The sequence below is a fragment of the Vanrija albida genome (genome assembly GCF_041260175.1).
Source record: "Vanrija albida strain AlHP1 chromosome Unknown contig_4, whole genome shotgun sequence".
Lineage (NCBI taxonomy): Eukaryota > Fungi > Basidiomycota > Tremellomycetes > Trichosporonales > Trichosporonaceae > Vanrija > Vanrija albida.
The window spans coordinates 923,106-949,959 of NW_027191423.1; the positions used below are offsets into that span (position 1 = coordinate 923,106).

The 26,854-nt window shown below is 63.1% G+C and overlaps 10 protein-coding genes across 10 annotated transcripts; 5 read left to right on the forward strand and 5 right to left on the reverse strand.

Annotated features, from left to right (window-relative positions):
* Positions 1-364: 364 nt before the first annotated feature.
* TMN2 (Transmembrane 9 superfamily member 2) lies at positions 365-2,310 on the forward strand (the record flags this gene model as incomplete). The annotated part of the gene is made up of 2 exons (XM_069353576.1): positions 365-2,154; positions 2,208-2,310. The coding sequence occupies 2 exons, from the start codon at positions 365-367 to the stop codon at positions 2,308-2,310; spliced, it is 1,893 nt and encodes a 630-aa protein (XP_069208218.1).
* Positions 2,311-2,470: 160 nt separating this feature from the next.
* Positions 2,471-3,308, reverse strand: FMP52_2 (Protein fmp52, mitochondrial; the record flags this gene model as incomplete). Its single annotated transcript, XM_069353577.1, has 4 exons — positions 2,471-2,597; positions 2,631-2,729; positions 2,768-2,916; positions 2,967-3,308. 4 exons carry the CDS (start codon positions 3,306-3,308, stop codon positions 2,471-2,473), a joined length of 717 nt encoding a protein of 238 aa, XP_069208219.1.
* Positions 3,309-3,489: 181 nt separating this feature from the next.
* Positions 3,490-5,418, reverse strand: Q8F55_005082 (uncharacterized protein; the record flags this gene model as incomplete). Its single annotated transcript, XM_069353578.1, has 6 exons — positions 3,490-3,570; positions 3,631-3,972; positions 4,007-4,260; positions 4,295-4,459; positions 4,493-4,994; positions 5,047-5,418. The coding sequence occupies 6 exons, from the start codon at positions 5,416-5,418 to the stop codon at positions 3,490-3,492; spliced, it is 1,716 nt and encodes a 571-aa protein (XP_069208220.1).
* Positions 5,419-5,865: 447 nt separating this feature from the next.
* On the reverse strand, positions 5,866-8,870 carry Q8F55_005083 (uncharacterized protein; the record flags this gene model as incomplete). Its single annotated transcript, XM_069353579.1, has 5 exons — positions 5,866-6,525; positions 6,562-6,834; positions 6,871-8,265; positions 8,331-8,675; positions 8,772-8,870. 5 exons carry the CDS (start codon positions 8,868-8,870, stop codon positions 5,866-5,868), a joined length of 2,772 nt encoding a protein of 923 aa, XP_069208221.1.
* Positions 8,871-10,198: 1,328 nt separating this feature from the next.
* On the forward strand, positions 10,199-15,044 carry SMC4 (Structural maintenance of chromosomes protein 4; the record flags this gene model as incomplete). The annotated part of the gene is made up of 8 exons (XM_069353580.1): positions 10,199-11,155; positions 11,193-11,582; positions 11,623-11,985; positions 12,024-13,285; positions 13,324-13,938; positions 13,989-14,409; positions 14,452-14,808; positions 14,856-15,044. The coding sequence occupies 8 exons, from the start codon at positions 10,199-10,201 to the stop codon at positions 15,042-15,044; spliced, it is 4,554 nt and encodes a 1,517-aa protein (XP_069208222.1).
* A 154-nt stretch (positions 15,045-15,198) lies between these two features.
* On the reverse strand, positions 15,199-16,645 carry HEM13 (Coproporphyrinogen-III oxidase; the record flags this gene model as incomplete). Its single annotated transcript, XM_069353581.1, has 3 exons — positions 15,199-16,203; positions 16,305-16,531; positions 16,567-16,645. 3 exons carry the CDS (start codon positions 16,643-16,645, stop codon positions 15,199-15,201), a joined length of 1,311 nt encoding a protein of 436 aa, XP_069208223.1.
* Positions 16,646-17,178: 533 nt separating this feature from the next.
* On the forward strand, positions 17,179-19,200 carry Q8F55_005086 (uncharacterized protein; the record flags this gene model as incomplete). Its single annotated transcript, XM_069353582.1, has 5 exons — positions 17,179-17,746; positions 17,787-17,960; positions 17,993-18,537; positions 18,576-18,879; positions 18,923-19,200. The coding sequence occupies 5 exons, from the start codon at positions 17,179-17,181 to the stop codon at positions 19,198-19,200; spliced, it is 1,869 nt and encodes a 622-aa protein (XP_069208224.1).
* A 406-nt stretch (positions 19,201-19,606) lies between these two features.
* NIP1 (Translation initiation factor 3 subunit c) lies at positions 19,607-22,325 on the forward strand (the record flags this gene model as incomplete). Its single annotated transcript, XM_069353583.1, has 3 exons — positions 19,607-19,813; positions 19,861-19,949; positions 20,003-22,325. The coding sequence occupies 3 exons, from the start codon at positions 19,607-19,609 to the stop codon at positions 22,323-22,325; spliced, it is 2,619 nt and encodes an 872-aa protein (XP_069208225.1).
* Positions 22,326-22,596: 271 nt separating this feature from the next.
* Q8F55_005088 (uncharacterized protein) lies at positions 22,597-23,627 on the forward strand (the record flags this gene model as incomplete). The annotated part of the gene is made up of 5 exons (XM_069353584.1): positions 22,597-22,779; positions 22,813-22,908; positions 22,946-23,065; positions 23,098-23,208; positions 23,241-23,627. 5 exons carry the CDS (start codon positions 22,597-22,599, stop codon positions 23,625-23,627), a joined length of 897 nt encoding a protein of 298 aa, XP_069208226.1.
* Positions 23,628-23,738: 111 nt separating this feature from the next.
* APL5 (AP-3 complex subunit delta) lies at positions 23,739-26,713 on the reverse strand (the record flags this gene model as incomplete). The annotated part of the gene is made up of 5 exons (XM_069353585.1): positions 23,739-24,248; positions 24,295-25,646; positions 25,685-26,377; positions 26,412-26,499; positions 26,546-26,713. 5 exons carry the CDS (start codon positions 26,711-26,713, stop codon positions 23,739-23,741), a joined length of 2,811 nt encoding a protein of 936 aa, XP_069208227.1.
* Between the last annotated feature and the right edge of the window lie 141 nt (positions 26,714-26,854).

Sequence of the window (26,854 nt, forward strand, 5' to 3'; positions counted from 1 at the left end):
TGCGGGCACGGCAGCGGGGAGGGAAGGCAAGGGCGACCCTGCAAAAGATCCTCGCCTGCCACGCGGCAGGACGTGTCTTTGGTCACTCACGCACTTAGCATCCGCCGCGGCGCCGCAGCGCGACCGACAACTCGACTGATGCTGCAACAACTCGCAACTCATTCAACTCAACCTTCAACCTCGTCCCCATCCCCTATCTCGTGTACCGCCAACACGCCCAGAACACATCCACACACCCCCACACCCCCCACACCCCTTTGTCCGCTTGGCCGCCATTGTCCGCGTGTAGATCCCTACCCAAAGACACTGCGCGGTTCCCCCTTCCTCCACCGCCGCTCCTTCAACCCCCCACCACCTCGCCATCATGCGCAACTTTGTGGCTACGGCCCTGGCGGTCGTCCTCGCCGCATCGTCGGCATTATCCCCCGTGTCGGCATTCTACCTCCCCGGCAGCGCGCCGCGCGACTACAAAAAGGGCGACAAGGTCGACGTGTTTGTAAACTCGCTCTCGCCCATGCTCAACGCGACGCTCAAGTCGCTCATCTCGCTCGACTACTATGACGAGCGCTTCCACTTTTGCAAGCCCGAAGGCGGGCCCGTCAAGCAGCCAGAGTCGCTCGGATCCATCCTGTTTGGCGACCGCATCCTGACGAGTGCGTTCAACATCAAGATGCTCGAGAACCAGACCTGCGTGCCGCTGTGCAAGTCGGCGGTGCCCCAGCTCGACGCTGTGTTTATCAACGCCCGTATCCGTGAAAACTATGGCCTCAACTTCATCATCGACGGCCTGCCGTCGAGCGAGCAGAAGATGGACATCAAGACGGGCGAGACGTTCCTCGACGCGCAGGGCTTCTCACTTGGCAATGCCGCAGAGGACGCACAGCACCCGTGGCTCAACAACCACTACGACATCATCATCCAGTACCACAAGCGCGGCACCGAGCACTTCCGAGTCGTCGGCGTCATGGTCTACCCGCGGTCGGTCGACTCGATTGTCCAGGGCGAGTCGACGCCAAACTGCTTTGTGCGCGACAAGCCGTACAAGCTGTCGGACGCGAAGACAAACGAGTTCTACTACACGTACACTGTCGAGTTTATCGAGAGCGATATCCCCTGGGGCCTGCGTTGGGACAGCTACCTCCACGTGTTCGACCCCAAGATCCACTGGTTCTCGCTCATCAACTCGCTCGTTATCGTCGGCTTCCTCACCTTCATGGTCGCCATGATTCTCTACCGCACAATGTCCAAGGACATCCACCGGTACAACGCCGTTGACCTCGCCGAGGATGTCCAGGAGGACTACGGATGGAAGCTGGTCCACGGCGAGGTGTTCCGTGCCCCCGATCGCCCGATGCTGCTGTCCGTCATGGTCGGCAACGGCGCGCAGCTCATTTGCATGGTGTCGGTCACGCTGGTGTTTGCGCTGTTCGGCTTCCTCTCACCCTCGAGCCGCGGTTCGCTGGCGACGGTGCTGCTCGTGTGCTGGACGCTCATGAGCGGTATCGCGGGCTACGTGTCGGCGCGCGTGTTCACGACTCTCGGCGGCCAGACGTGGAAGCCCAACCTCATCCTGACGGCGACGCTATTCCCCACGGTCACGTTCACACTCATCGGCATGCTCAACCTGTTCCTCGTCTTTGCCAAGGCGTCGGGCGCCATGCCGTTTGGCACCATCCTCGCCATCCTCTTGCTGTGGTTCCTCCTCTCGCTGCCGCTCGCCGTTGCGGGCTACTTCCTCGGCATGAAGCACGGCGGCTTCTCGCACCCGGTGCGCGTCAACTCGATCCCAAGACAGATCCCGCCGATTCCGTGGTACCTGCAGCCCGTTCCGGCGGCCATCATCGGCGGCATCCTGCCGTTCGGCGCGGCGTTTGTCGAGCTGTACTTTGTGCTCTCGAGTCTGTTTGGCAACAGGGCGTACTACGCGTTCGGCTTCCTCTTCCTGACGTTCCTCGTCGTGACTCTGACGACGGCGACGGTCAGCATTCTGTTTGTCTACTTCATCCTGTGCGCCGAGGAGTACCGGTGGCAGTGGCGCGCGTTCCTCGTGGGCGGTGGCAGCGCCTTCTGGATGTTTATCTACGGCGTGTGGTACTGGGCGAGCAGACTGTCGTTTGGCAACTTCCCGTCGGTGGTGCTGTACTTTGGATACCTGTGAGTGGGGCGGGGGCGGGGGCGATGGTTTGGGGTCGATGCTGACAACCCAGGTTCCTCTTCTCCCTGCTCAACTTTTTGCTCGGCGGGTCGATCGGCTACATCTCGACGTACTTTGCCATCCGGCGGCTGTACCACTCGATCCGTGTGGATTAGGGGGGGGGGGGGCTCCAATGTGCTCGGCGCGGGGCCGCACCGCTCAAGCCAGCGGCCGTGCACGAGAAGAAGATAGACGGGACGAATTATGCATCATCATTAGCGAGCCAGAGTAGCGACGGCGGCGGGCTCGCGCAGAGTAGCTACAGCGGCGGGCTCGCTACTTGCCCTCAGCCGCGGCCTTGGACGCGCGGAACTCGGCCGCGAGCTTGACGAGGTCGTGGTCGTAGAGCGTCGACACGCCGTCAGGCGGGTTAGCCGCGATCTGGGCAATAGCCGCGCCAACGCTGCGAGTTAGCTAGCACGACGGCGCGACCCACTCCTCGACGTCGATGCCGAGCGCGCCCGTCGGGAGGCCGATAGCCCGCGCGCCCTTGATGAGGCCGACGAACCAGCCCTCGGCGGTGCGTTTCTCGGGCCTGTCGTCAGCTACCCCCTCCCCTCACGCGCGACCCACCGATGCCCGGCGTACAGCAGCGTCGCGGGCCGGAGAATAACCGTGCGCTCAAAGCCCAGCGCCTTGACGTCCTCCTCGAGCTGGCCCTTGATGCGGGGGTAGGCAAAGTAGCTGTGTGCGTCGGCGCCGGCCGAGCTGACGACGATGATCTGGGGGGTCAGGCCCTCGTACGGGGGGCGGGGGAGGGGTGAGGCCTTACGGTACTCGCGCCGTCCTTCTTCGCGCGGGTCGCGAGCTCGCGGTTGAGCGTGAGATCAATAGCCTCCTGCTGCGCCACGCCGCCGGCCTGCGCGCGCGTCGTGCCCAGCGCCGTGATGTACACGCCGCCGGCGGGGACGAGGGGCTCGGCCGCCGAGGCGACGGCGGCGAGGTCGGGCTCGACGCGGTTGGTGAATGTGCTGTTTGTGGACGGCGCCTGCGCGTCTGCGCGGCGGCTGAGCGCGGTGATTGCGAAGCTCGTGGGCGAGTTTAGGAGCGCGGCGAGCGCCGCGGCGCCCGTTAGGCCCGTTGAGCCGACGATGGTGAGTGCGATGGGCGCCATTGTGTCAAGGTAAGGGGGGTGAGTGGCGACAAGTTGGCGGCGGGCTGCCTTAAGAGGCGAGGTGCTCTCGCTTATGGCGTCAGACGGTGGAGGTGGAGGCGACTTGTGGCGAGATCGATCCGATACATCCAACTCATGCCGCTACTCCATGCCGCTACATGCACGCCTGCGTCCACGACGCCTACTCCCCGCCCCCCTCCGCCATGTACTTCTTGCGCTCCTTTTCCTCTTCCGTCGCGTACTTGAGGAGGGCTTCGCGGGGCTGCAATGTCAGCTACACCACAGGACCTCGCGCCGCGCTGCGCGCGTCGCTCGCACTCACATCCTCGAGCCCAGGCCGCGCGCCCGAAGCAAACATCTCCTGCACGAATCCCGCCGTCGCCGACGCGCCAATCCTCCCACCCTTGCCCACACCATGCACCGGCTCGGTCGGCTTGAACTTCTTCGCCCGCTTCTCCTGCTGGTGCGCTGACAGCCCATGCCGCGGCCCGCCGAGGCCCTGCGCATCCGGCGTGTAGATCACCGGCGTGAGGTCCGCCGTCGTGTACGACACGTCGCGCGCCTTGGTCCGCGGCATCTTGGCCAGCGGGAGCAGCGCGCCGTGGATGCTCGAGTGCGGCGAGTAGAGCACGTAGACGTTGCCGTTTGAGAGCGAGGCAAAGATCTGGCGTCAGCGCGTTACCCCCACCCCCACCCACCTGGTTGATACGCGAGTGCCACACCACGCGCACCACCGACGCGCCCTTCGCGATCGGTACCCTCCGCTGCACGCTCAAATCCTCGGCGCTCAAGAACAGAATCTCGCCAATCGCGTCCTCCTTGCGCGGGTCGACCGCCGTCCCGACGAGCACGGCCTTGCCATCCGGTGACCACGCAACGCCCGTCTCAGAGTACACGTTCGCAACGTCCTTGTGCACGGCCAGCGGTTGGCGCAGGTTCTTGACGTCCCACACTGCGTGTCAGCTGCCATCACGCCCCGCACTCACGCTTGATCGTGTCGTCGGCGCCGCGTGAGACCAGCCTTGTCCCGTCGGGCGAGAAGGCCAGCGCCGTCGTCTCGGTATTCTTCTCATGCGCCGCCTCGTTGCTCTTGTCAGGCCGCGCAAAGTTGCCGCCCGTGCGCCAGATGTGCAGCGCGCCGTCGAGGCAGCCTGCCGTCAGCAGAGCCCACACACCGCACCTACCCCCAGCAATCAGCTTGCCGTCCGGGCTCCAGGCGCACGCCGTGACGTGCGTCCGGTTTCCGCGCTCCTTTGACCGCACAACAATGACGTGCTTCTGCTTCTGCCGGTTGCCCAGCTCCCATATCCGCAGCGTAGAGTCATTGGCCGCCGTGAGGAACGTCTCGTTGTCGGTCGGGTGCCACGCGCCAGAGTTGATCTCGGCCGTGTGGCCCTTGGTCACCTTCATGTCGCGCAGATACACGTCGCCCTTGTTAAACTCGAGCTCGTTGCCGCCGTCGCGGTCAAACACCTTGGGGTAGAACGTGCCGCTCACCACGAGCAGGTGCTTGCCGTCGGGAGCGTAGCTCAGGTCGTGGATAAAGTACGACCCGTTGGGCTCAAAGCTCTTGAACGGCCGCAGCCGTTGGTCCATGCCGCCAAAGTCCCACAGCTTGCAGTCGTAGTCGTGGCTGCCGGTCGCGACTCGGGCGCCCGAGGGTTCGACGGCGAGGGCCGAGACGAGCTGGGCGTGGGCGTTAGCACAAAGCTGGGAGGTTGCTCCGCCCCGCACCCACCTTGGTGTGGTCTTTCAGCACAATCTCGTGCGTCACGGGCGTCCGGTCCGCCTCCTCCTCGTACTCGCTCTCGTCGCTGTCCTCGTCGTCGTCCTCGGCCTTGCGCTTCGGTGCCGGGGCGGGGGGCTTGGGGCCAATGTCGTCGTCATCTTCCGAGCCGTCTGCCTTGGCACCGTCCGCTGCGGGCCGGGAAGGTCCTGGCTCGGCGCGCGGCACCTCGCGTGGAGGAGGGAGCGCAGGGCGGGCAGGCTGCACATCAGCGCGGCCGCGCAGCCCACTCACCTCTTCCCGCTTTGCTTGCCCCGCCTTGGCCTTACCAGCCTGCGGCTTGGCCTTCTTGCCAAAGCTCATGGGCAGGTCGAATCCCTCCATTTTGTGAGTGAGTGAGTGGGTAGAGGTTGGTTGCGAGTGGTGAGATCGGCGTTCATGACGACGGCGGCCACTGACTCTCCAGAAAACAACAAGGCCGATTAGCTTCCGCACCTCGCCCGTTGCCACCACTCCCTCTTCAATCACACAAACATCACAATCTTGTAGTATGAAACTGAAATGCTATGGACGATGGGAGCTTGCGTGCGTGTAGCCTCGCGCCGTACGAGGAGATGCAGTATGGGGAGCGAGGGGAGTTGGGGTGGGAGGGGAAGGTGGTGGGATGTGCCCTGGTCTACCTATTTTGTGCTATGGACAGTGTATAAACGGGTATAGATGCCTTTGTGCCTACTCTAAATGTTGGGGTATATCGGCGGGTGGTATCTCCGACAGCGAGGCGCTTGCTTGCAATAGCCGTCACAGGCGGTGCGATCTCGAGAGAACAAGAGTCTAGACATCGTAGCGCTCGCGCAGGCGCTCACCAATGATAGGCGGGAACGCAGCCACCTGTGCGTCCCAGCCGGCACCAAGCTGCTGCTTGAAGGCCTGCAGGATGGAGCGGAACATGGTGTCGAGCTCGCGCGAAGGATGCTGCCACTTGCAGACGGCGTTGCAGAACCAGATAAAGCTGGTCTCGAGTCCGGCTGGGTTGGCGCCGACGAGCATGCAGAATCCGCGGAACGCAGAGTCCTTCTCGTCATTGTCCTTGATCTCCCAGAGCGCAGTGCACCATGCCTGGGCAAACGTGCCAAGGTGGGGCGCAACGCGGGCCGTTGCCACGAGACCGAGTCGGCCAATGGTGACGGCAGCGTTCTCCGACAGAGACTTTGGCGACTTGGGGTTGAGAAGAATGGGGATCAACCGGCGGATGAGGTCGTCAACGAATGGCTCGATGGCCGTGGCGTCGTCGCGGTACTGGATGGCAATCTCTCCAGCAGCCCAAGCAGCGTTGTTGCAGACGCTGATGCAGTCGGGCATCGGCTCGGGTGTGATCTGCTCAATAATCGCCGGCATGAGCTCGGGAACGTAAGGCCTCAACAGGGGGAAGCAGGTCATGGCCATGTCGCCTAGCAGGGCATGTGCTGACTGGCGGACGGGGGGCTCGAAGTGCTGCAATGTAAGCTTGTGCCAGCGCCTGTCACTCACGTTCAAGCACACGGCGATGAGCTGAAGAAGAGGAGGCTGGGCCGACTCGATCAAAGCCGGCATCTGGTCGGCGAGACCCTGGGCAAGGCCCGAGAGAAGGTCGAGGGCCACGACAATGAATGTCCTGTCGGGCTCCTCGACATTGTCAGGGTCGGCAGTGAAGGCGTCCCACTGCTGCAGCGAGTGCGCAATGATGGTCAGGCAGCGCTGGTATACGGGCTGCGCGTAGGGCTGGAAAGCCTTGCCGGATGCGAGGGTGACGGACGACAGGCACTGCAAAGTCAGCTATCGATTTCAGACTCAACTCACCTCGAGCAGGGGAACAAGGTCGGGGTCCGAGTCGGCAAGCGACATCCATTTGTTGATGAGAGGGGGCATGAGAATCTCAAGGTACTGGGGGGTGCCAAGAGCGCCCATGACCGAATCGGCAAGGGTTCCAAGAGCGTCGTACAGGATGAGCAGGTTCTTCTGCTGGTACTTGGTGAAGGCGTATGTCAAGTTGCGGAGAATGGGCTCAAGGAAGGGCACAAGCTCTCCGCCAGCCTCCTCTTCAAGAGTAGCAAAGGCACTGCAGCCAGCCTCCTGGACACGCTTGTTGACGTCGAGCACCATCTGGAGCAGGCCCTCCATCGCGGGGATGAAGAACTGCGTCTTGTCCGTGGCTGAGACAGCGACGACCCAGCTCGAGTAGCGGCTGAGCGTCCAGCAGGTGATGGAGCGGACAAGAGCCTTCTTGTCCTTGAGGGCACCGATAAGCCATGGGACAAGCTGGGGAAGGTGGGGCTCGAGGCCGTCGATGCAGCCTTCGGCAATAGCACCGAGAGCAAGAATGCCGCTCTCTCTCAGACGCCAGTCCTCGTGGAAGAGACGGTCCTTGAGGTACGGCAAGAGGATCTCAAGGAGGGTGTTGCCGAACGAGACGGCCATGACATCGAGCGCGGCGGCCGAGCACTTGCGGATGTTCCACTCGGCAGCTCCCTCGTCGTCGTCGTCATCAAAGTCGTCATCGTCGTCGTCCTCTTCGTCGTCGAGGGCGCGGTCGGCGGCCTCACGCGACTTGCTAGCGCCACCAGCAGACGAAGAAGGGTCGTTGGTCTCGTGGGCGCCGTGGGTCTTGCCACCATAGTTGCGGGGCTTGATGTCGCTCTCCTTGTCGGGAACGGCCTCGTCATCCTCATCGTTGTCAAGGTACAGGAGGTCAACCTCCGAGTAGACCATACCATTCAGAAGCAGAGGGGCGATCTGGCCGATGTAAGGAAGGAGCTGGTCCTTGAGGGAAGGGTCCTCGGCAAAGGTGAGCCAGAACTCGCACGCCTCGAGGGCGACAGTCTCGTCGTCGTCCTTGGTGCAGTACGAGATGTAGTCGACCACGTTCTTCATCTCGGGGACGAGCTTGTCAGGGCGGTGGCTGAGAATCAAGCCGAGAGCAGCGCAGACGCTGCGACGAATGTCGGCCGACTGATCAGAGGCGCGGGCGAACAGCGCCTGGAGATAGGCGTCAATGTTAGCCGTAACAGCCGGTGTCTGAAGAGCCGAAAGCGACTGAAGCGTCTCGAGGGCGTAAAGCTGGACCTTGGGGTTGGAATGGCCAGTGAACTTGATGAACTCGGGAACGAGGTGGTCCAGGAGGTTGGCACCGCCCACCGTCATGTCGAGACGCTGGGGGCAGTCCTCGGAAATCTTCTGGAACGTGTTGAAAACACCCTACACACGCAGTCAGCACAATGGGGATGACCGTGCACGACCACATCCTTTCGTTTCAAACCTACCTCGACAACATTGCCATCCTGGGAAGCCATGCCCTTGGACAGCGTGTCCAAGGCCTCAGGCCAAGCACCGGTCTCCTCGTTGGCAAGGAGGGTCATGACGACCGTGCCGGCGGTCTGGCGAACCATGATCTCAGACTCGGACAGGCCCACGAGGACTGCGCTCTTGACATAGTTCATGGCGATGGCGTCGGCGTCAGTCAGAGCTGGACCAGAGCGCTGAAGGACGGCGTTCTTGAGCAAAAGACCGGCGACGGCACGGTGCGAGACGGCCTCCTGGGTGCCGTACACGAGGACATGCGAAAGGTAGGCCAGGAAGTCTGGGATATGGCGGAGCTCATGAAGGCGCTATTGGGTCGGTAATCGTCAAGGGGGGAGGACACGATAGCATCAGCATTTGTGTAGGTTGGGCGGCGAGGGGGGGGTTGATGGATTTCAACGCACCTTTGCCACTGCCTTTTGGACATTCGAGTCTGGGCTGGACGAGTCCCTCAGCATGCCAAGGACGTCCATGAGCCCGTCGGGCTGAGGTTGCCAGGACATTGCGAGGCGATTCACCGGGGGGTGTGGGGTGTCTGAATGAGCGGAATAGTGAGTGGGTGGGAAGGGGGAGGGCGGGGGTTGACGAGAACGGCCAGGCGCCCAGTCGCGATTTTTTGACGGCCTCTAGTGTGTGGTGTAGGGGGTGATCAAGAGAGGAAGGGCCCGACGGTGAAGAGGCTGCCGAAGGGGGTGGTTGTGGTTGTGGTTGACAGCAGCGCCGAGGATGTTGCTGGATGTCTAGTTGACTGACAGACTGACTACCTTTTGGGTGGGTCGTGGAATGCTGGAAACTGACTGACTCTTTGGACCTTGCACTTGGCAACCTACAGTGGGCATAATAATTACTGCCTACAAAGACGATTTGATCCCGTCGCCCCCTTAACTGCACACTCTCTCACTGTACGGCGCCCCTCTCTGCCTGCGCTGCGCCACCCACCCACCCACCCGCTTCCTCGCCTTGCTACAGTCGTCTGTCGCCTTGTCGCTCTCATTCTCCCACAGAATAATGCGCGGCGCTGGCAAATCAAAAGACTGACGGAACCAACTGGTCACTGCAGACCGGCTATGTGGCATTTCGACGCCTATCCGGAGGAGCAAACTAACTCATTGTGGAGCATGACGCCGCGGCCAACGGAGCAGTCCGCGGGAATCAGACTCTGACTGGGAAAGCATTGTTCTGGCCAAATCGCCAATGAGGTGGTGGAGCTATTCAGGCGCAACACACCACACTGCGGCCTTGTTCACCAGCCTGCCTGGCCCCTCCCCCTTTGCCTGCCAGCATCATCTCGGGCACAACTCGACCCGGTCCGTCAGTGTGTGTGAGCAATGAATGGATGAGGGACACCAGGCACGCACACGACACGCTTCAGTCGTCGTCGACACGCGCCCGGTTCCCATCTTGACAACCGTGGCATATTCCGGTCCCACGATATGCAGTCATTGTTCCGCCTTCATGACAAAGGGCAGGTTTCGTGAGAGATGCCATTTTGCGCATCAGACAACGATGCACTCAGCCAACTCGCCCAGACGGCCTCTGGTCGTCGTCTTGCATGAAGCACGCTCACTGACTCGGCCCTTGTATTCTATCATTCAAACGCCTCACCACTTCTCTGAATACAACCTTGAGCTTGTTGAGCTCGGATGAATTTGATTCCGCACCGTCACCCGCCACACCCCCCACGTGGCATTATTACCGTCCCTAATCCCGCCCCCCCAGCCAGGCCCACGCGTATGCTTTCTGGAGGGAGCACAACAACAAAACAACAACAAAGCGCGAGGCCTGACAATCGTCGAGACTCACAATCACACAGCATTCAACAACCCCCACCATGCCTCCAAGACGGTCCACCCGGGCAGCGAGCACTGCTACAGAGGCTCCTCCCGCGCCGACACGTTCAACAAGGGCACGCAAGGTGGTTCCAGCCTCGCCGACACCAGAAGCCGAGGCCGACAGCGACGACGAGGCCCCCATCGCCAAGAAGGCTCCTGCGAAGAGGACGTCTGCGGCCAAGGCCAAGACTCCTGCACCTGCATCCAAGCGGCGGTCTGCTCGTGCGGCTACTGCTGCCTCGCCCACCCCCGAGCCCCAGGTCAAGGCGGAGCCCGAGGCGGAGCCCGAGTCAGCCCCGACGAGCCCCGAGAAGCCCGTCCCGAAGGCGGCCAAGGCGAAGAGGAGGGTGGTTGAATCCTCGGACTCTGAGGAAGACCTCGAAGACTTGATCCCTGCACCGGCCAAGTCGGTCTCACCACAAGCGTCGTCGCCCGGCGGCGCCGAGGTTGACGACGCTCCGACCCCGACCCCCGATGGTCCGCAAGAGCCCACTGCCCGCGAGGGCTCTGCGACCCCAGTTCCCGTGACGCCGAAGAAGCAGACCAACTCGGATCCCATCTCACCCGACTCGTCTCCAGACATGGCCCATGTCCTTCCTCCCAAGACCCCGGCGCGCGGGGCCGCCCCCCGCCCAACTCTCATGGCCACTCCCGCTCCTCCACCTCCCGCTGCCGGCCCCAAGCCGCGTCTTGTCATCCACAAGCTCGTGCTTGTCAACTTCAAGTCGTATGCTGGGCGTCAGGAGATTGGCCCATTCCACAAGTCATTCAGCTCCATCGTTGGCCCCAACGGCAGTGGCAAGAGCAACACCATCGACGCCCTCCTGTTCGTCTTCGGCTACCGCGCCAGCAAGATGCGCCAGGGAAAGCTCAGCGAGCTCATCCACAACTCTGCAGGCAAAGAGGGCCTTGAGAGCTGCTCCGTGGAGGTGTGGTTCCGCGAGATTGTCGATCTGGTGGGTCACAGCTATGAAGCAGTCGCTGACTTTGCAGCCCGGTGTGGACGACTTCCTCCTCGTCCCCAACTCTCAGCTCGTTGTCAATCGTACCGCGTTCCGTAACAACTCGTCGCGCTACACCATCAACGACCGCAACAGTACCTTCACCGAGGTCACTACCCTCCTCAAGGGCAAGGGCATCGACCTGGACCACAACCGTTTCCTCATCCTCCAGGGTGAGGTCGAGTCGATCGCCCTCATGAAGGCCAAGGCCGGGAACGAGCACGAGGATGGCCTCCTCGAGTATCTCGAGGACATTATCGGCACGACCAAGTACAAGGAGCCCATCGAGCAGGCGTCGCTCGAGGTCGAGGGTTTAAGCGAGGAGCGCGGGGAGAAGATGAACCGTCTCCGCGTCGTGGAGCGCGAGAAGGCGTCTCTCGAGGTACGTGATCGTGTTTATGGACAACACCTAACTCTTGCAGGACAAGAAGAGGGAGGCCGAGTCCTTCCTTCGCGACACCAACGATCTCACTCGCAAGAAGTCGCTTTTGTGGCAGTACCACATGTACACGCTGCAGAACAATATCGAGCTCACGACCAAGGCGATCGACTCGCTCACTGCCGAGCTGTCCGAGGAGCAGGAGCGCAATGCGCATCACCTGGCCCAAATCGAGGACCTGCAGAAAGACCACGACGAGAAGCTCGCCACCTTTGGCGAGGTGAAGCGTCTCACTGACGCTCTGGTCAAGGACACCAAGCGCATCGAGAAGGAGGAGGTTGCACTCCAGGAGAAGAAGAAGCACTTGTCGACCAAACAGAAGAAGCTCAAGAAGTCGATTCAAGACGTGAGCGTCCTAGACTGTGCCCTCGCTAACGATACCAGGATTCTCACGCCAAGTCAGAGGCCCATGTCACTGCTGAAAACTGCGCCGGCGAGATCGAGTCCAACCGCACAAAGGTGGCTGAGCTCGAGAAGAAGCTCGAGGTCGAGGAGGCCGAACTCGAGGAGGTTCGCGACAGTCTCAAGGACAAGACCGACGAGTTCACGATCAAGATAGAGGCCAAACAGCGCGAGCTCGAGCCCTGGACAGCCAAGATTAGCGAAAAGCAGTCGGCTATCGATGTCGCTCAGTCCGAGCGTGACTTGCTTGCTGGCAAGGCCACCACTGCTCAGGCCGCCTTGGAGGAGGCTCGCACAGCCCTCAAGGACGTTGAGCAGGGCGCAAGCGCAAAGCAAGAAGAGTACAAGGCTCTGAAGAAGGAGGCTGTCCAGGCGAAGAAGCAGCTTGCCGACGCCGAGTCCAGGCTTCAGACTCTCACCTCCCAATTTGAGGAGCTTCGCTCCAAGGCGTCGTCGGCTCGCCAGAAGGTCGACGAGGCCAAGGCGTCTCTCGCTGCCGACAAGTCGGAGAATGCCGTCCTTGCCAGTCTCAACAAGCTCAAGGCCCAGGGCCGTATCAAGGGCTTCCACGGCCGTCTTGGTGACCTCGGTGTCATCGACGAGAAGTACGATGTGGCTGTCACGACCGCATGTGGTGCCTTGAACAACCTGGTTGTCGACACTGTCGAGCAGGGTCAGGCCTGTATTGAGCACCTTCGCAAGGGCAATGTCGGCCGTGCTTCCTTCATGGTTCTCGACAAGCTCCCTCCTCGCGATCTCAGCCGCATCGAGACGCCGGAGGGTGTGCCCCGCCTCTTCGACCTCATCAAGCCGAAGGACCCCAAGTTTGCGCCGGCGTTCTACAAGGGCGTTTTCAACACGCTCGTCGCCGACGACCTCCAGCAGGCTCAGCGCATCGGTTACGGAAAGAAGCGCTGGCGTGTTGTTACCCTTGCCGGCCAGCTGATCGACCCCTCGGGTACCATGTCGGGTGGTGGCACTCGTGTTGCCCGCGGCGGCATGAACTCAAAGTTCACCGCCGACAAGGTTGCTCCTGAGGTTGTGCACGGCTACGAGAAGGAGTGCCATGCTGCCGAGGAGAAGCTCTCTTCTGCGCAGGCCGAGAAGCGAGCTGCCGAGCAAGAGGTCGCTCAGCTTCGCAAGCGCCTCCCAGAGATCGAGATCGAGATGGAGAAGATCGAGCTCGACATTCAAACTGGATCGAAGCGCATCGGGGAGGCCGAGAAGCGCCTGTCCGAGTTGCAGTGAGTTGGCTGTGCTGGGCGTTGCTGACATTGCCTAGGTCGCAGAGCAAGCCTGACTTGGGCGACGAGAAGCGCATCAAGACCCTTGACTCCGAGATCGCCTCGCTCACTGCTGAAGCCGACAAGCTGCGAAGCAAGTCGAGCGGCATCAACGAGCAGATCAAGGAGCTTCAGAACAAGATTCTGGAGGTCGGCGGTGTCAAGCTGCGTGCCATTCAGTCCAAGTTTGCCAACACGAAGGGACTGCTCGACCTCGCAAGCGAGGCCATCACCAAGGCCGAGGTCGGCCAGGCCAAGTCCATTCGTGACGCTGAGAAGCTTGAGAAGGCTATTCAAGCCAACACGGCCAAGGCTGAGGAGGCCCAGGGCGAGCTCGACGTTGTCGAGGGTGACCTGCAGGCGTGCTCGGCAGACCTGGCGATCATTCGCGAGAAGGTGCAGGAGGCTCAGGACGCCAGCATCGACGTTCAGGAGGCACTTGCTCAGTCCAAGGCCGACCTGGACGAGGCATCTACCGAGGTCAACGCGTTCCGCAAGCTCGAGATGGACATCAAGCAGAAGATTGAGGACAACGGCCGTGTTCAGAAGGACAGCAAGGACAAGTACCGTCACTGGTCCAAGCGCCACGAGGAGCTTGAGCTTGCCTACATTGAGTGAGTGGAGTGGAGTTGTGCGGCTGGGGAAAGGGCTGACAGGGATGTAGCGAGGAAGAGGAGGACGACGAGGAGGCCGCTAAGCCTGCTGACGCGGACAACGCGGCTGAAGCGGCCGACGGAGATGCAGAGGCCGACGACGCCGAGCCGAAGCAGAAGAAGTCCAAGCATGACTCTCTCGAGCTCGTTGAATACAGCCCCGACGAGCTTCGTGGTGTCGACAAGGACATCCTGACGGCAGAGATCACTGCGCTTGAGGAGGAGACTGCCAAGGCCAAGCCCAATCTCAACGTCCTTCACGAGTACCGTCGCCGCGAAGCCGAGTTCCTTGAGCGCGCCCGCGATCTCGAGGCGGTCACCAGCCAGCGTGACGCTGCCAAGCAGCGCTACGACGACCTGCGCAAGGTTCGACTCGACGAGTTTATGGCCGGCTTCTCGGCGATCAGCTCCAAGCTCAAGGAGATGTACCAGGTAAGCTGACACCAGTGGCACTAGCACGAGCTGACCATTCAGATGATCACCATGGGTGGTAACGCCGAGATTGAGCTTGTCGACACGATGGACCCATTCTCGGAAGGCGTTGTGCTCTCCATTATGCCGCCCAAGAAGAGTTGGCGCCCCATTGCCAACCTGTCTGGTGGTGAGAAGACGCTCGCCTCGCTTGCGCTTGTGTTTGCGCTGCACGTCTTCAAGCCGACGCCTCTCTACTTCATGGACGAGATTGACGCCGCACTCGACTTCAAGAATGTGTCGATTGTGGCCAACTACATCCAGTCCAAGACGCAGGCGGCGCAGTTCATTGTCATCTCGCTGCGCAATGACATGTTCGAGCTTGCTCACCGCCTCGTGGGCATCTACAAGACGTCAAATGTGAGTTGCTGTGGTTGGTGGGGAGTATCCAGTCTGACACAACACAGTGCACCAAGTCGATCGCCATTGACAACAAGGACTTGAGAACACAGGCTGTCGTCGGCAAGCCCACCAAGAGGTTACCGCCGGCGACGGGCGCGCCATCGACCGAAGTGCCGCCTACTCCCAAGCTGGCTGTGCCGTCGACGCCAACACCGGCGAGCGCTCGCACGCCATCTGCACCGGCTTTGGCATAGCCCCTGCCCCACACTGTCCTTTGGTACCCTCGATGCCCTGTTGTACAACCAGAATAGATCATATGATGCAGAGATACGGACGCGCCATGGTGCAATGCCGCCTTCTACTCTATCCACTACTACTACCGCCCAGCTGCTGCCTGTGTTTTGTCTTCTACTTGATCCAGTCGTGCGTCGTCTTGAGCACGTCGATGAGCTTCTCCTCGGGGGTGCCTGATCCCTTTGTACCCAGCGGGGTCATGTACTCCCAGCGGGCGACTTCTGGCAAGGACATGAGGATGGACTCGACACGGGCACCGGGGATGTTGAGGCCGAACTTTGTTCCGCGGTCGTACAGGAGGTTGAACTCGACGTAGCGGCCGCGGCGGACGAGCTGCCACCTGCGCTGGAGGTCGTCGTACTTTTGTCCGTGGCGTCGCTGCACGATGGGGATGTAGGCGGGGAGGAACGCGCTCGAGGCCGACTTGACAAACTCGAAGATTTCGTCGCGGCTGGGCTTCTTGTCGCCGTGGATCTCGGACGAGGTCGTCAGGTCGTCGAAGAAGATGCCGCCGATGCCGCGCGTCTCGCCACGGTGCGGGAGGTAGAAGTACTTGTCGCACCACTTCTTGTACGCGGGGTAGTAGTCTGCGCTGTGCTTGTCGCACGCGTCCTTGAGCGTCTGGTGGAAGTGCACGGCGTCCTCCTCGTAAAAGTAGTTTGGCGTCAGGTCTGCGCCTCCGCCAAACCACCACGCGAGCGGCTCGCCGTCCGGGTTCTTGGGGTCGGCGAGCTCAAAGTAGCGGTAGTTGAGGTGTGTCGTCGGCGCGTGGGGGTTGCGCGGGTGGATGACGATGGACACACCCGTCGCAAAGTAGGGCAGCGGCTCGTCCGAGATGGGAATGCTGCTGTGGTCGTTGCGCATCTGCGCCTGGGCGCCCTTGGACAGCTTGCCCTCGACAATCGACACGTTGACACCCGCCTTCTCGAACACGCGCCCACCAGACAGCACGCACGAGCTGCCCTCGCCCCCGCTCGGCCGGATCCAGTGGTCACGGAAGAAGGTCGCTGGGGCGTGCTCTCCGTCGGGGGGCGCGGAGGCCTCCAGCGCCTCCAGCCCCTTGACAATGTGGTCCTGCATGTTGGTCACCCACGTCGCCATGCGGATACGCATGGGGTTCTGGGGGCGTTAGCTCTGCTCGCTACCAGGGAGAAAAAGCAGGCGCGCGACACACGGAGTGGTAGCTCAATCTTGAAGAGCCCGAGATGGCCCAAACATACCTGGGGGTCGTCCTGCTCGCGGGCATGGACTGGCTCCCACGTCTCGCCGCCGGCCTCGAGCGCGACGACGTTTGGCACCATGTCGAGCTTTGCGACGCCGTCCGGGCGCTTGTAGTAGTTGTACGCCATGGTGAGGGTGAAGGCTGCGGCGGCCGACGAGGCCGCGAGGCCGGCCAGCTTGCCGAACGAGGCGGGGTTGCTGTGCTGCGACGAGTAGGCGCGCGCAGCTGGGGTCAGCGGGGGCACGGCACGGCGTGCTCACCTGGTGCGCGGCGTGCGGCCTGCGCGCGGAGCGTCTGGGCCGCGCCGCGGCAGCAGCGCAGGGGCTGGCGGAATGACATGGTGAGGGTGGAAGAAAAAAAGTTGGTAGTGACTGTGACGGGCGACGATGATGTCTGTGTGAGGGGGATGTCGCGCGTTGCGACTATATACGCACGGATGGGACAGTCGCTCGGACGTTGTCGCAGCGGTCGAGTCCGTGGTACGACAATGGGCGAGTCGAGGCGAGGCGACGTCGAAGGGTATCGACGAGCGAGGCGTTGAGCGGCGTCCGGTCAGATGGACCGACCGGCCAGCACCTGACCTGACCGAATTCTCTAGCTCTCATCGTCATCGCGACGCCTGCCAGCCATTTTGTTATTCGCTGCCTGTCCATTTTCTAATGTCCGCGCCTTCCCGACTATTAGGCATTTCAACGCTGGAGCCCCGCCTTTAGCCAAATGTCGGCCCACCCATGCGGCCCACAAAATGTCCACGGGCGAGCAATCTCGCATAACAGATATCTAATCCGCGCCGTTCCGGACCGACCCACCGGCTTCCTGCCTCCTCCGAGTCGACAACAACAGCGACAGACACACCGCCCCACGCAGCGACAATGCCCCCACCCGTGCCCCCGCAGGCGAGCGGCGCCCTCGCGTCCGCGGCCTACCGCGTCTTCGCGCGCGCCGTCGCCATCGAGATCGAGGAGGTCGCCGCGGCGAATGGGCCGCGCGTGAGTGCCGCTGCTGGGGCGGGGTACGAGCGGCGCGAGCCGGCTCCAACTGCCTCGAGCAGCTACGCGAGCTCCGCTGCCGCGAGCGGCAGCACCGTCGACCCCGCATTCTACCCCCCACCTCCCCCACCGGCGCCGAGGCCAGAACCTGTTCGCCTGCCCGACGCTCCCCTCCGCGCCGTGCCCGAGCAGAACATCCCCAAACCGCCGCCACCACCTCCTCCTCCATCAGCCCCGCCTGCCCCGCCAAAACCTGCGACAGCAGTGGAAGCCGCGATTGAGCAAATAGAGGACCCCGAGCCTGCACCCGTGGCTGAGGCAGAGCCACCACTGCCGTCCGAGCCCGACTTCAAGCTGCCCGAGATCAGCAGGGATGCCGAGGACGAGCCCGTGGCGCTGCGTGCGTCGACAGTGCCGTCGTCGCGCCTTGGCCGGCTGTTCCACTACGGGTGTAAGTTGCCCGGTGCTGTCGCGCAGTGCTCACACCTCAGCCCTCGGCCTGTCCCTCGGCATCGGCGCTGCGACCGAGACGATCCGCCGCACGGCCGGCGGCGGCGGCCAGGGGAGCGTGTTCATGAGCGACGCGAATGTGCGCCGGTTGGTCGCGACGCTGGGACGCATGCGCGGCGCCGCGCTCAAGCTCGGACAGTTCATGAGCATACAGGGTGGGTTTCGGGTGTGGCACCGCTAACGCCAGACAACGCCATGCTGCCGCCCGAGATTGAGCGCGTCCTCCACCAGGTGCAGGCGCACGCAAACTACATGCCCGACTGGCAGATGGAGAAGGTGATGACGGCCGAGCTGGGAGCGGACTGGAAGAGCCTGTTCGCCGCGTTTGACCGCACGCCAGTGGCCTCCGCGTCGATCGGGCAGGTGCACCGCGCTGTCCTCACCGACGGCACGCCGGTCGCCGTCAAGATCCAGTTCCCGGGCGTTTCGTCGTCGATCGACTCGGACATTGCCAACCTGTCCATCCTGCTGCGCGGGTCCGCTGTCCTCCCCAAGGGCCTGTACCTCCAGAACACGATCGCCGTCATGAAGCGCGAGCTCGAGGACGAGTGCGACTACATTCGCGAGGGAGCCGCCGGGAACCGCTTCCACCGCCTGCTGAAGGACGACGCCGTGTTCGAGGTGCCGCGTGTCGTTGACGAGGGGACCACGGGCAAGGTGCTCACGACCGAGTGGATGACGGGGCGGCCGCTCAGCCAGATGAAGGGCATGTCGCAGGAGCAGCGTGACTTTGTGGGTTACGAGAGACGTGCTAGCAGCTAACCCGCCAGATCGGAACCAACATGATGCGCCTCTGCCTCCAGGAGCTGTTCCAATTCCGCTTCATGCAGACAGACCCCAACTGGGCCAATTTCATGTACGACGGCGCCAGCGGCAAGATCCAGCTCATCGACTTTGGCGCGTCCCGTGCGTACACGAAGGAGTTTATGGACGGGTGGTACCGCCTCCTGCAGGCGGCGCTGGACGGCGACCGCGAGGTCATGAAGACGGAGAGCGTGGCACTCGGGTACCTCACTGGCGAGGAGGCGGACGTCATGGTCGACGCACACCTCGAGTCGATGGCCTTGCTAGCGAGTGAGTCAAACACGACCGGAACCGGCTGCCACTAACACACCAGGCCCATTCCGCTACGAGGGCAAGTTCCCCTTTGCGGAGCAGACTGTCACGGACAAAGTCCGGGAGCTCATCCCCGTCATGCTCGAGCACCGTCTCACGCCGCCACCCGTGCCGACCTACTCGCTCAACCGCAAGCTCAGTGGCGCGTTCCTCATGTGCGCCAAGCTGGGTGCGAACGTCGACTGCAAGGCACTGTGGGAGGAGTACGTGAGCGGGTACGAGCAAGGCCCTGACGCGGCCGAGGAGGCGGCTGTGCATGATGAGATGCTTGGGGCGTAGGGGACGACGGCAGCGACTATCTAGAGAGCATATGCATCATCACTCTGCATGGCTTGTATGCCACACGCGACTGACTGTATGCCCGTGCCTGAGTCCAGCTAGACGGCATTACGGGGTCAATTCAGGGTTTCCTTTCGTGGCATTTTTTTCTATGGGCCATGCGTCCTTGCTCGGTGGATGCTGGCTGCTCGCTGCTCATTGTTCGTCGTCGCCGTCGTTGCTCGTACAAGTCGCGCCGTTTCAACCTTGGAAACACCAAAAACTCGCGCCACCGCGTCCACTTGAAGCACCCCACTAAAAGGCAGTCAAGTCGCGCAGCGAACACCCCACGACCCCCACCCCTCCCTCCCCCCTCTCCGCCCAAAACCTCGCACCACCAGCGAGACCCACACGAAAAACCACCACCATGTCCTTCTTTGCCAAGCTCGGCTCAGACTCGAGCGACAACTCGGACTCTGAGGACGAGTCCCTCCGCTCCGGCTCCGAGGACGAGAAGCCCCAGCGCTCAAACTTCCTCCGCGGCGGCGATGACAGCGACGACAGCGACGATGACAGCTCGGACGAGGAGGAGGAGATGAGCGACGATGACTCGGACTCGGACGTCGGCGGTGGCGTGCGTGTTGTTTGCTCGCGCGCGGACGTGGCAGCTGACCCCCCCAGGCGAACAAGTTCTTGCGCGGCGCCTCGTCAGATGAGGACTCGGACGACGAGGAAGAGAAGATCCGCGTCCTCTCGGCCAAGGACAAGCGGTGAGTGAACAAGCCGCAGCACGGGTCGCCCGACACGACCTAACCCACCGCAGCTTCGCCGAGATGGACGCCGCCATCACCTCGATCCAGAACGCTACCAAGTCGGGCGGTGCTGCCTCGGACTGGGTCGCTGCCTCGGCCGAGCTCGACAAGCTCATCCGCTTCATCACGCGCCACCAGACGTCCATGACCGCCTCGGCCACCCCTCCTGCCGGCCACATCCCCCCTGCCTTCCTCCAGACCATCACCGAGCTCGAGAAGGATGTCAACGACACGATTGCCAGCGAGAAGTCGGCGACCAAGAAGATGCCCGGTGCCAAGAGCAAGGCGCTCAACTCCATGAAGCAGACGTTGAAAAAGAAGGCCAAGGAGTTTGAGGGCGTCATTGCCCAGTACGTCGCCGACCCCGTCGCGTACACGGCCGCGTACGACGCTGCCAACGTTCCCCCCAAGGTCGAGAAGGTCAAGGCTGTCCGCACTGTTGTTGAGGGCGAGCAGGGCGGTGACGACGACTTCACCACCATCGGCCGCGGTGGCCGCCAGCTCAACCTCACGGCCGACGGCGTCTTCAAGACCCTCCGTGACATCTTTGAGCAGCGTGGTAAGAAGAACACGGACCGTGCCGAGACTATCCGCATCCTCACCAAGCTCCTCGAGGTCTCGGAGACGACGTACCAGAAGATCCGCGTCCTCCTCGCCCTCATCCCCGCGCGTCTCGACTACTCGCAGAACCTCGCCTCGATCCCCCACGACTCGTGGGTCCTGTGCCTCAAGGAGTTTGAGCAGCTCATCCAGCTCCTCCTTGAGCACAAGGAGTACGTTGTCAAGGACAACGTCGAGGAGTACGATGACCTTGTTGAGAGAGTCCCCGAGAAGGCTGGTGACCGTGTCGCCGTTACTGGCAACGTTGTCAGCCTGCTCGAGAACCTCGACAACGAGTTCACCAAGACGCTCCAGCACACTGACGCGCACGAGCACGGTACCGAGTACATTGCTCGCCTGCGTGAGGAGGCTCCCCTCTACGTCGCCATCACCAAGGCGCAGGTGCTCTTTGAGCGCGAGAAGTGGGCCGACCAGACTGTCCGTGCCGTCATGCGCCGTCTTGAGCACGTCTACTCGAAGCCCGACTCTATTGTCGACCACTTCGAGGCCGCCGTCGCCAAGTCGATCGGCACCCTCCAGTCCGAGATCACTCCCTTTGGCGTCAAGCGCGACGCCAGCGCCCTCATCCACCTCCTCTGCGTCTACATCTACCACTCGGACGCTCCCCTCCTCCGCGCCCGTGCCATCCTTGCCCACATCTTCAACCACGCTATCCACGCCCGCTACCACCAGGCCCGCGACCTGCTCCTCATGTCCCACCTCCAGGACACGATCCAGCACGCCGACGTCACCACCCAGATCATGTACAACCGTGCTCTGGTCCAGCTTGGTCTGGCCGCGTTCCGCCGTGGCTTCATCAACGAGTGCCAGCAGATCCTCTCGGAGATGTTCCAGACGCAGCGCCAGAAGGAGCTCCTCGCCCAGGCCGTCCAGCGCTACAACCTCCAGCTCTCGCCCGAGCAGGAGCTGATCGAGAAGCGCCGCCTCCTCCCCTTCCACATGCACCTCAACATCGAGCTCCTCGAGGCTGCCTACCTCACCTCGTGCATGCTCGTTGAGATTCCTCTGCTCGCTTCGGTCGACACCGAGGAGCAGCGCCGCCGCATTGCCTCCAAGACGTTCAAGCGTCTCCTCGACCTTGCCGACAAGCAGGCGTTCATGGGCCCTCCCGAGAACACTCGCGACCACATCATCAAGGCCTCCAAGGCTCTGCAGGCTGGCGAGTGGGAGCGTGCCCGCGACCTCATCCTGTCGATCAAGATCTGGCAGCTGCTCGACGACGTCAAGGACGTCGAGACGATGCTCGCTCGCCGCATCCAGGAGGAGGGCCTGCGCACCTACCTCTTCACCTACGCCCCCTACTACGCCTCGCTCTCCCTCGCCCACCTTGCCGCCACCTTTGACCTGCCCCAGCAGACTGTCACGTCGATCATCTCGCGCATGATCTACACTGACGAGCTTGCCGCCTCGCTCGACCAGATTGACCAGGTTGTCGTCTTCCACCGTGTCGAGCAGACCGAGGTGCAGCGCCTGGCGCAGCAGCTCGCCGAGCGCGCCGTGCTCATGGTCGAGCAGAACGAGAAGACGCTCGACGTCAAGCTCGGCCAGGGCCCTGGAAACGAGCGCACGACCAACCGCGACGGACAAGCAGCGGGTGGATCGGGCGGACGACAGGAGAGGAGAGGAGGAGCGCGTGGCTCATACCGTGGCCGAGGAAACCGCGGACGTACAGGGTTCAACAGCGGTCTTGGATCGCGACGAGTGGCTGCCTAGGCCGCCTAGGTGTAGCGTAGAAGGTTGCATGCACGTATCGATGATTGCGCCGAGCGCCGCACGCCGCGCAGCGGCGTGAGGTTGGCTGGAGCGGGAGGCGGCGCTGAGGTGCGTTTGTGGATGCGGCGCTGAAGTGCGTTTGTGGATGCTGGATGCATCGGTTTCAGAGACGCAAGGTCAGGCACGGTGGCGAGGCGGCAGGGTCGAAGATGCAAACCACTTGAGCCACCGACTTGCTTGACCACATCATCCTCAACCAACAGCAGGCGACATGACGACCCGCGGGCCGAACTTTGCAAAGAACCAGGCCAAGCGGGATAGGCGCAAGGCGAGGAAGGCGGCAGCGCTGGCGCAGGCCGAGACGAGCACGCTGTCGCCGATACCGAGCGAGCCGCTCGGCGCGGCGGCGCTCGACCCCTACGCCGCGGGCAAGGCGCGCAAGACATCGCTCGAGGTGAGCTGGGCGGCCACCCCCCATGACTATCAGGAGCGTGTACCGCGCCTCGGGGAGAGCAGCGCGCGGGCCCACCGCCGGCTGGACGAGCTGCGGGCCAAGATCGAAGCGATGCGGGCCGGCGACGACGTGAGGTGGGCGCGGCGCCTGCATCGCTGACCCTCAGGAGCGTGTGGCGGCCCTCGCGGAGAGCTTCGAGCAGTCCCACCGCCGGCTGGACGAGCTGCGGGCCGAGTTCGAAGCGATGCGCGACGGCGACGACGTGTCGGCGGCCTCGGGGCGTCTCGTGAGTCGCTGCTGCGCCAGAGCTGACGCCAGCGCATCGCTCTCGCCGGCGCCGTGCGCCGCACGCTCCCCGGCCTCATGGCGGCGGTGGTGCGCGCCGTCTGCGCGCACGTCTACGGTGCGGACGAGGCGACGAATAGCGAGGTGCGTGGCGGCCTGTCTCGTGCTGACCCCAGGCCCGCGTCCACTTCGAGGCCATCGCGACGTCGGCCGGGGCGGGCGCGTACCGCCGCTTCCTCGCCCCCCGGTCGGGGGAGGCGCGCGCCGCGGCCCAGCCCTGGGCGCTGCGCAGCGTCCTCGATGCCGCCGGTGGCGCCGCGCCGGCGCAGCCCGACACCCCGGCCCTGCTGGGCGAGCTGCTCGCCATCGACGCCGTGACGGCGCCGAGGGGCGGACCGGACGCCGACCGCCCCGCGCTGCTCGCTGTGCGCCTGCTCCTCGAGGCGATCGAGTTTCGCGGCGGCGCCGAGGGGGTGCTTGCCCAGGCGGCGGCCATGCCCCTGTTCCAGCCGACGCCGGAGCAGGCGTCCTGGCTCAAGTACAACTACCATGCTCTGGTGTAATTTGTCGTTGTAGATTGTGCATGTACACTACGGGCCGTGTCACTTGTCATAACGACGCGCATATGCGAGAATACATCCCTACCCGACTCTACACCGCAGCCCTACGCCACTCTACACCGCAGCCCTCTTCTTCTTGCGCTTCACCTTGACCACCTTGACCGCCTGCGCCTCGTCTGCCGGTGCATCCGCTATTGACGGCGACTCGGCAGGAGTGACAGGCGCCGGTGTGGCAGGCGCCGGCGTCGCGACGGCCGAGCGCGGGGGCAGTCCGTCCTCATCGTACTCGTCGTAGCGGCCGGTTGGTCGGGACGCAGCAGGCCCAGGCGTGCGCAAGTCGACCGCCGCCAGCCCAGACTTGGGCCGAGCGTCCACCGCAGCAGGAGCGACAGGCGCAGCACCCTCGGGCATCTCGCCGTTCCGGTCAAACTCTGGCGGAGGCGCGAGCACTGGCGCGCGCTTCTTCTTCGACTTGACCTTTGTAGGCGCTGGCGCCTCGGCCGCAGCCAGCTCCGAGTCGTCTAGTCGCACTATAGGGATATCGTCAATGTCGTCGTCGTCGTCCTTCTTGTCGTAGAGGTAGTACGGGTCGTTCCTCGCCCGCTCGCGCTTGCTTGCCCGTTTCTGACAGAGTCAGTTGTGTTCTGGTCCAGTTGGCCCCCCAACTCACCTTTAACCGCTCAGCCCGCTCCGCAGCGGTGAGGTCGCCCTCGGGCTTCTTACCCTTGCCCTTGGTCTTCTTGCCCTTGCGTTCCTGGTCACGGAGGACGCGGCGGAGCTCTTCCATACCGGCTCCGCCACCCTCGCCGAGGTCGACATCCTGCTTCTCATCCTCGCTCTCAGCGTCATCGTCGTCCTGGATGCCGGCAAAGCCGTTGTTCGGGACGATCGGCTTGTCGAGGTCGATGCCGTCGGGGATGCGAACGGCCTCCTGGGCCATGTATGCGACCGAGTTGAGCTCGTGCGAGGTAAACAGGGGCTCGAAGAGGAACAGTGACTTGGGGTAGGGGGGCTCGGCATTGTCGGCGGCTGAGCTGTCGTCCTCGAAGCCGCCTTCGACGCCGGGGATCGACTCGACCGGAGCTGAAGGCTTGGGTGGTGTGTGGTTGTTCAAGTCAGCGTTGACAAACGCCAGGAGCTGGGTAAGCTCGACGGCGCGCTCCTGCACCTCGATGTCTGCGCTGTACAGGAACGGCTCTGCGCCAGAGCGGATGCTTGCGACGACGTTCTTGCACTCCTCGTGCAGGTCGGCAGACCACGACGAGGAGATTGTTGCCGCGTAGTGGCCGAACACCTTGGCCGCGGCGTGGAGGGAGAGCGCCACGACAGCAGACGGCGCCTGAGCCAGTGACGGGGTGAGAAGGGCCGAGATGGTGCTGAGGGGAGAGTGGAGTTCGCTCGAGTACTCTCCGCAGATCCACACGGCAGCGCGGAGCAGACCGTCCTCGCCCGACTTGTCCCTGATGCGGTCACGGAACTCGTCGTCGGCGACGACCCGCTCGAGCACCTTGACAGCGTACCCGCGCACGCTCTTGACGCGCGCCACAACGTCCAGCAGCATGTCGTGCACCTGGTTGCCGATGTCCACGTGGCTGACGTACGCGATGTCGACGAGGACAGACACGACCCACTCAAAGTCAGAGACGTGGAGGTATGTGTCGTGGGCGATGATGGCGAGCACGCGCTGGGACAAGAGCAGGCGGTACGATGGCGACTGGGAGATGTTCTGGGCTGTGACGGTTGCGTCGGACGCCTTGGTCTTGCTGGCGGCGGCGGCCAGCGACGACATGGCCGAGGGCAGGCTCGGCTCCTCCTCTGGCGGAGCAAGATGCGTGAGTAGCTCGTCGACAATGTGGCGCAGGTTTCCGCGGTCAACCATGGCCGTGACGAGCTCCAACGCGCGCATGCGGATCGACAGGTCGGCGTCGTCGAGGCTCGCGAGAATCTCGTCCTGGTACTCTGCAACCATGTACGGGTGTGTGGGCGTGATCTTGACCATGGCGAGGAGGGCGATGTATCGGACTAGACGATCAGCGTTCTCCTCCCAGGACCGCACTCACGATTCTGGTCGCCACCCTCGTCGCGGAGATACCCGCCGAGCTTCTCGACACACACGCGAGCCAGCGCCTCGCCCTCTTCTCTGTCGGGATCGAGCATGCCGCCGACGATGCACGTGCGCACGCACTCGTACAACAGTGAAATCGCCGATGTGGACGAGATGAGCGCCGTGAGCGGGGGGAGGAGCTTGCGAACGAGGCGCGGCTCGAGGGGCGTGAGCAGCGCGAACAGCTTGACGACCTTGATCAGCATCCAGTTGTTGCTGCTCTTCGTGAGGATGGTGAACAGCTCGGGCGCGAGCGGGAGGTAGTTGCTGCCCCCCTGCCTCCGAGCGAGCTCCATCACGACGCTAACAGTCGCGCCGACGACGCCCTGGTCCTCGTCGAGCAGGCGCTCCCGGAGGCGGGGGAAGCCCTCGCGCAGGCCGTCTGGAAACGCTTCCCAGCACGGCAGGAGGCACAGGACGGCGCGCTTCCGTATCCGCGCGGAAGAGTGCGTGAGGAGGACCAGCAGGTCGGGGTGGAGCGTGTGCGCGAGGCTCGGCGAGAGGGAGAGCAGGTGCGGCAACGCGGAGAGGGGCAGCGCCGGGATGGCGAGGTGCGGCGACTGCAGGTCCTTCTTGATGCTGTTGACCGTGAGGACCACCTCCTCCGAGTCGCCGGAGAAGGCCATCGGCGCGACCATGTACCCGAGTTCTGCGGTCAGCCCTGCCCAACAGCAAAAGCTCACGCTTCAGGTGATAGCGCGGCGAGCTCATCGTCTCGACCACGTTGAACGCGAAGCCGGCCGGCGCGGGGATCGGGTACAGCATCATGAGCTGCGGGGTGAGCGCGCGGTCGGGAAACTCGAGGCGTCACACGCACATAGCACATCTTCAGCACGCCCTCGGCCTTGAGCTGCATGTCCTTGCCCTTGAGCTCTTTGCGGATCTCGGCCATGGCCTCGGCGAGAAACGACTCCTCCTGCGCGCGCGACGACGCCTTGTGCGCGCGCAGCCCGCGGATCAGGTCTTGCAGCGTCCGCTCGAACATTGCGCTTGGGGAGCGGTACGCTGGGGCCGAGGCAGGAGTGGTGTGGTGTGGGTTCAGGCAAGTGGAAGTGTCGTCGCGTAGATGACGCAGATGGCCGTCCATGCCGTGACTGATGAGCGCGGATTCGGTGTCGACGAGTGG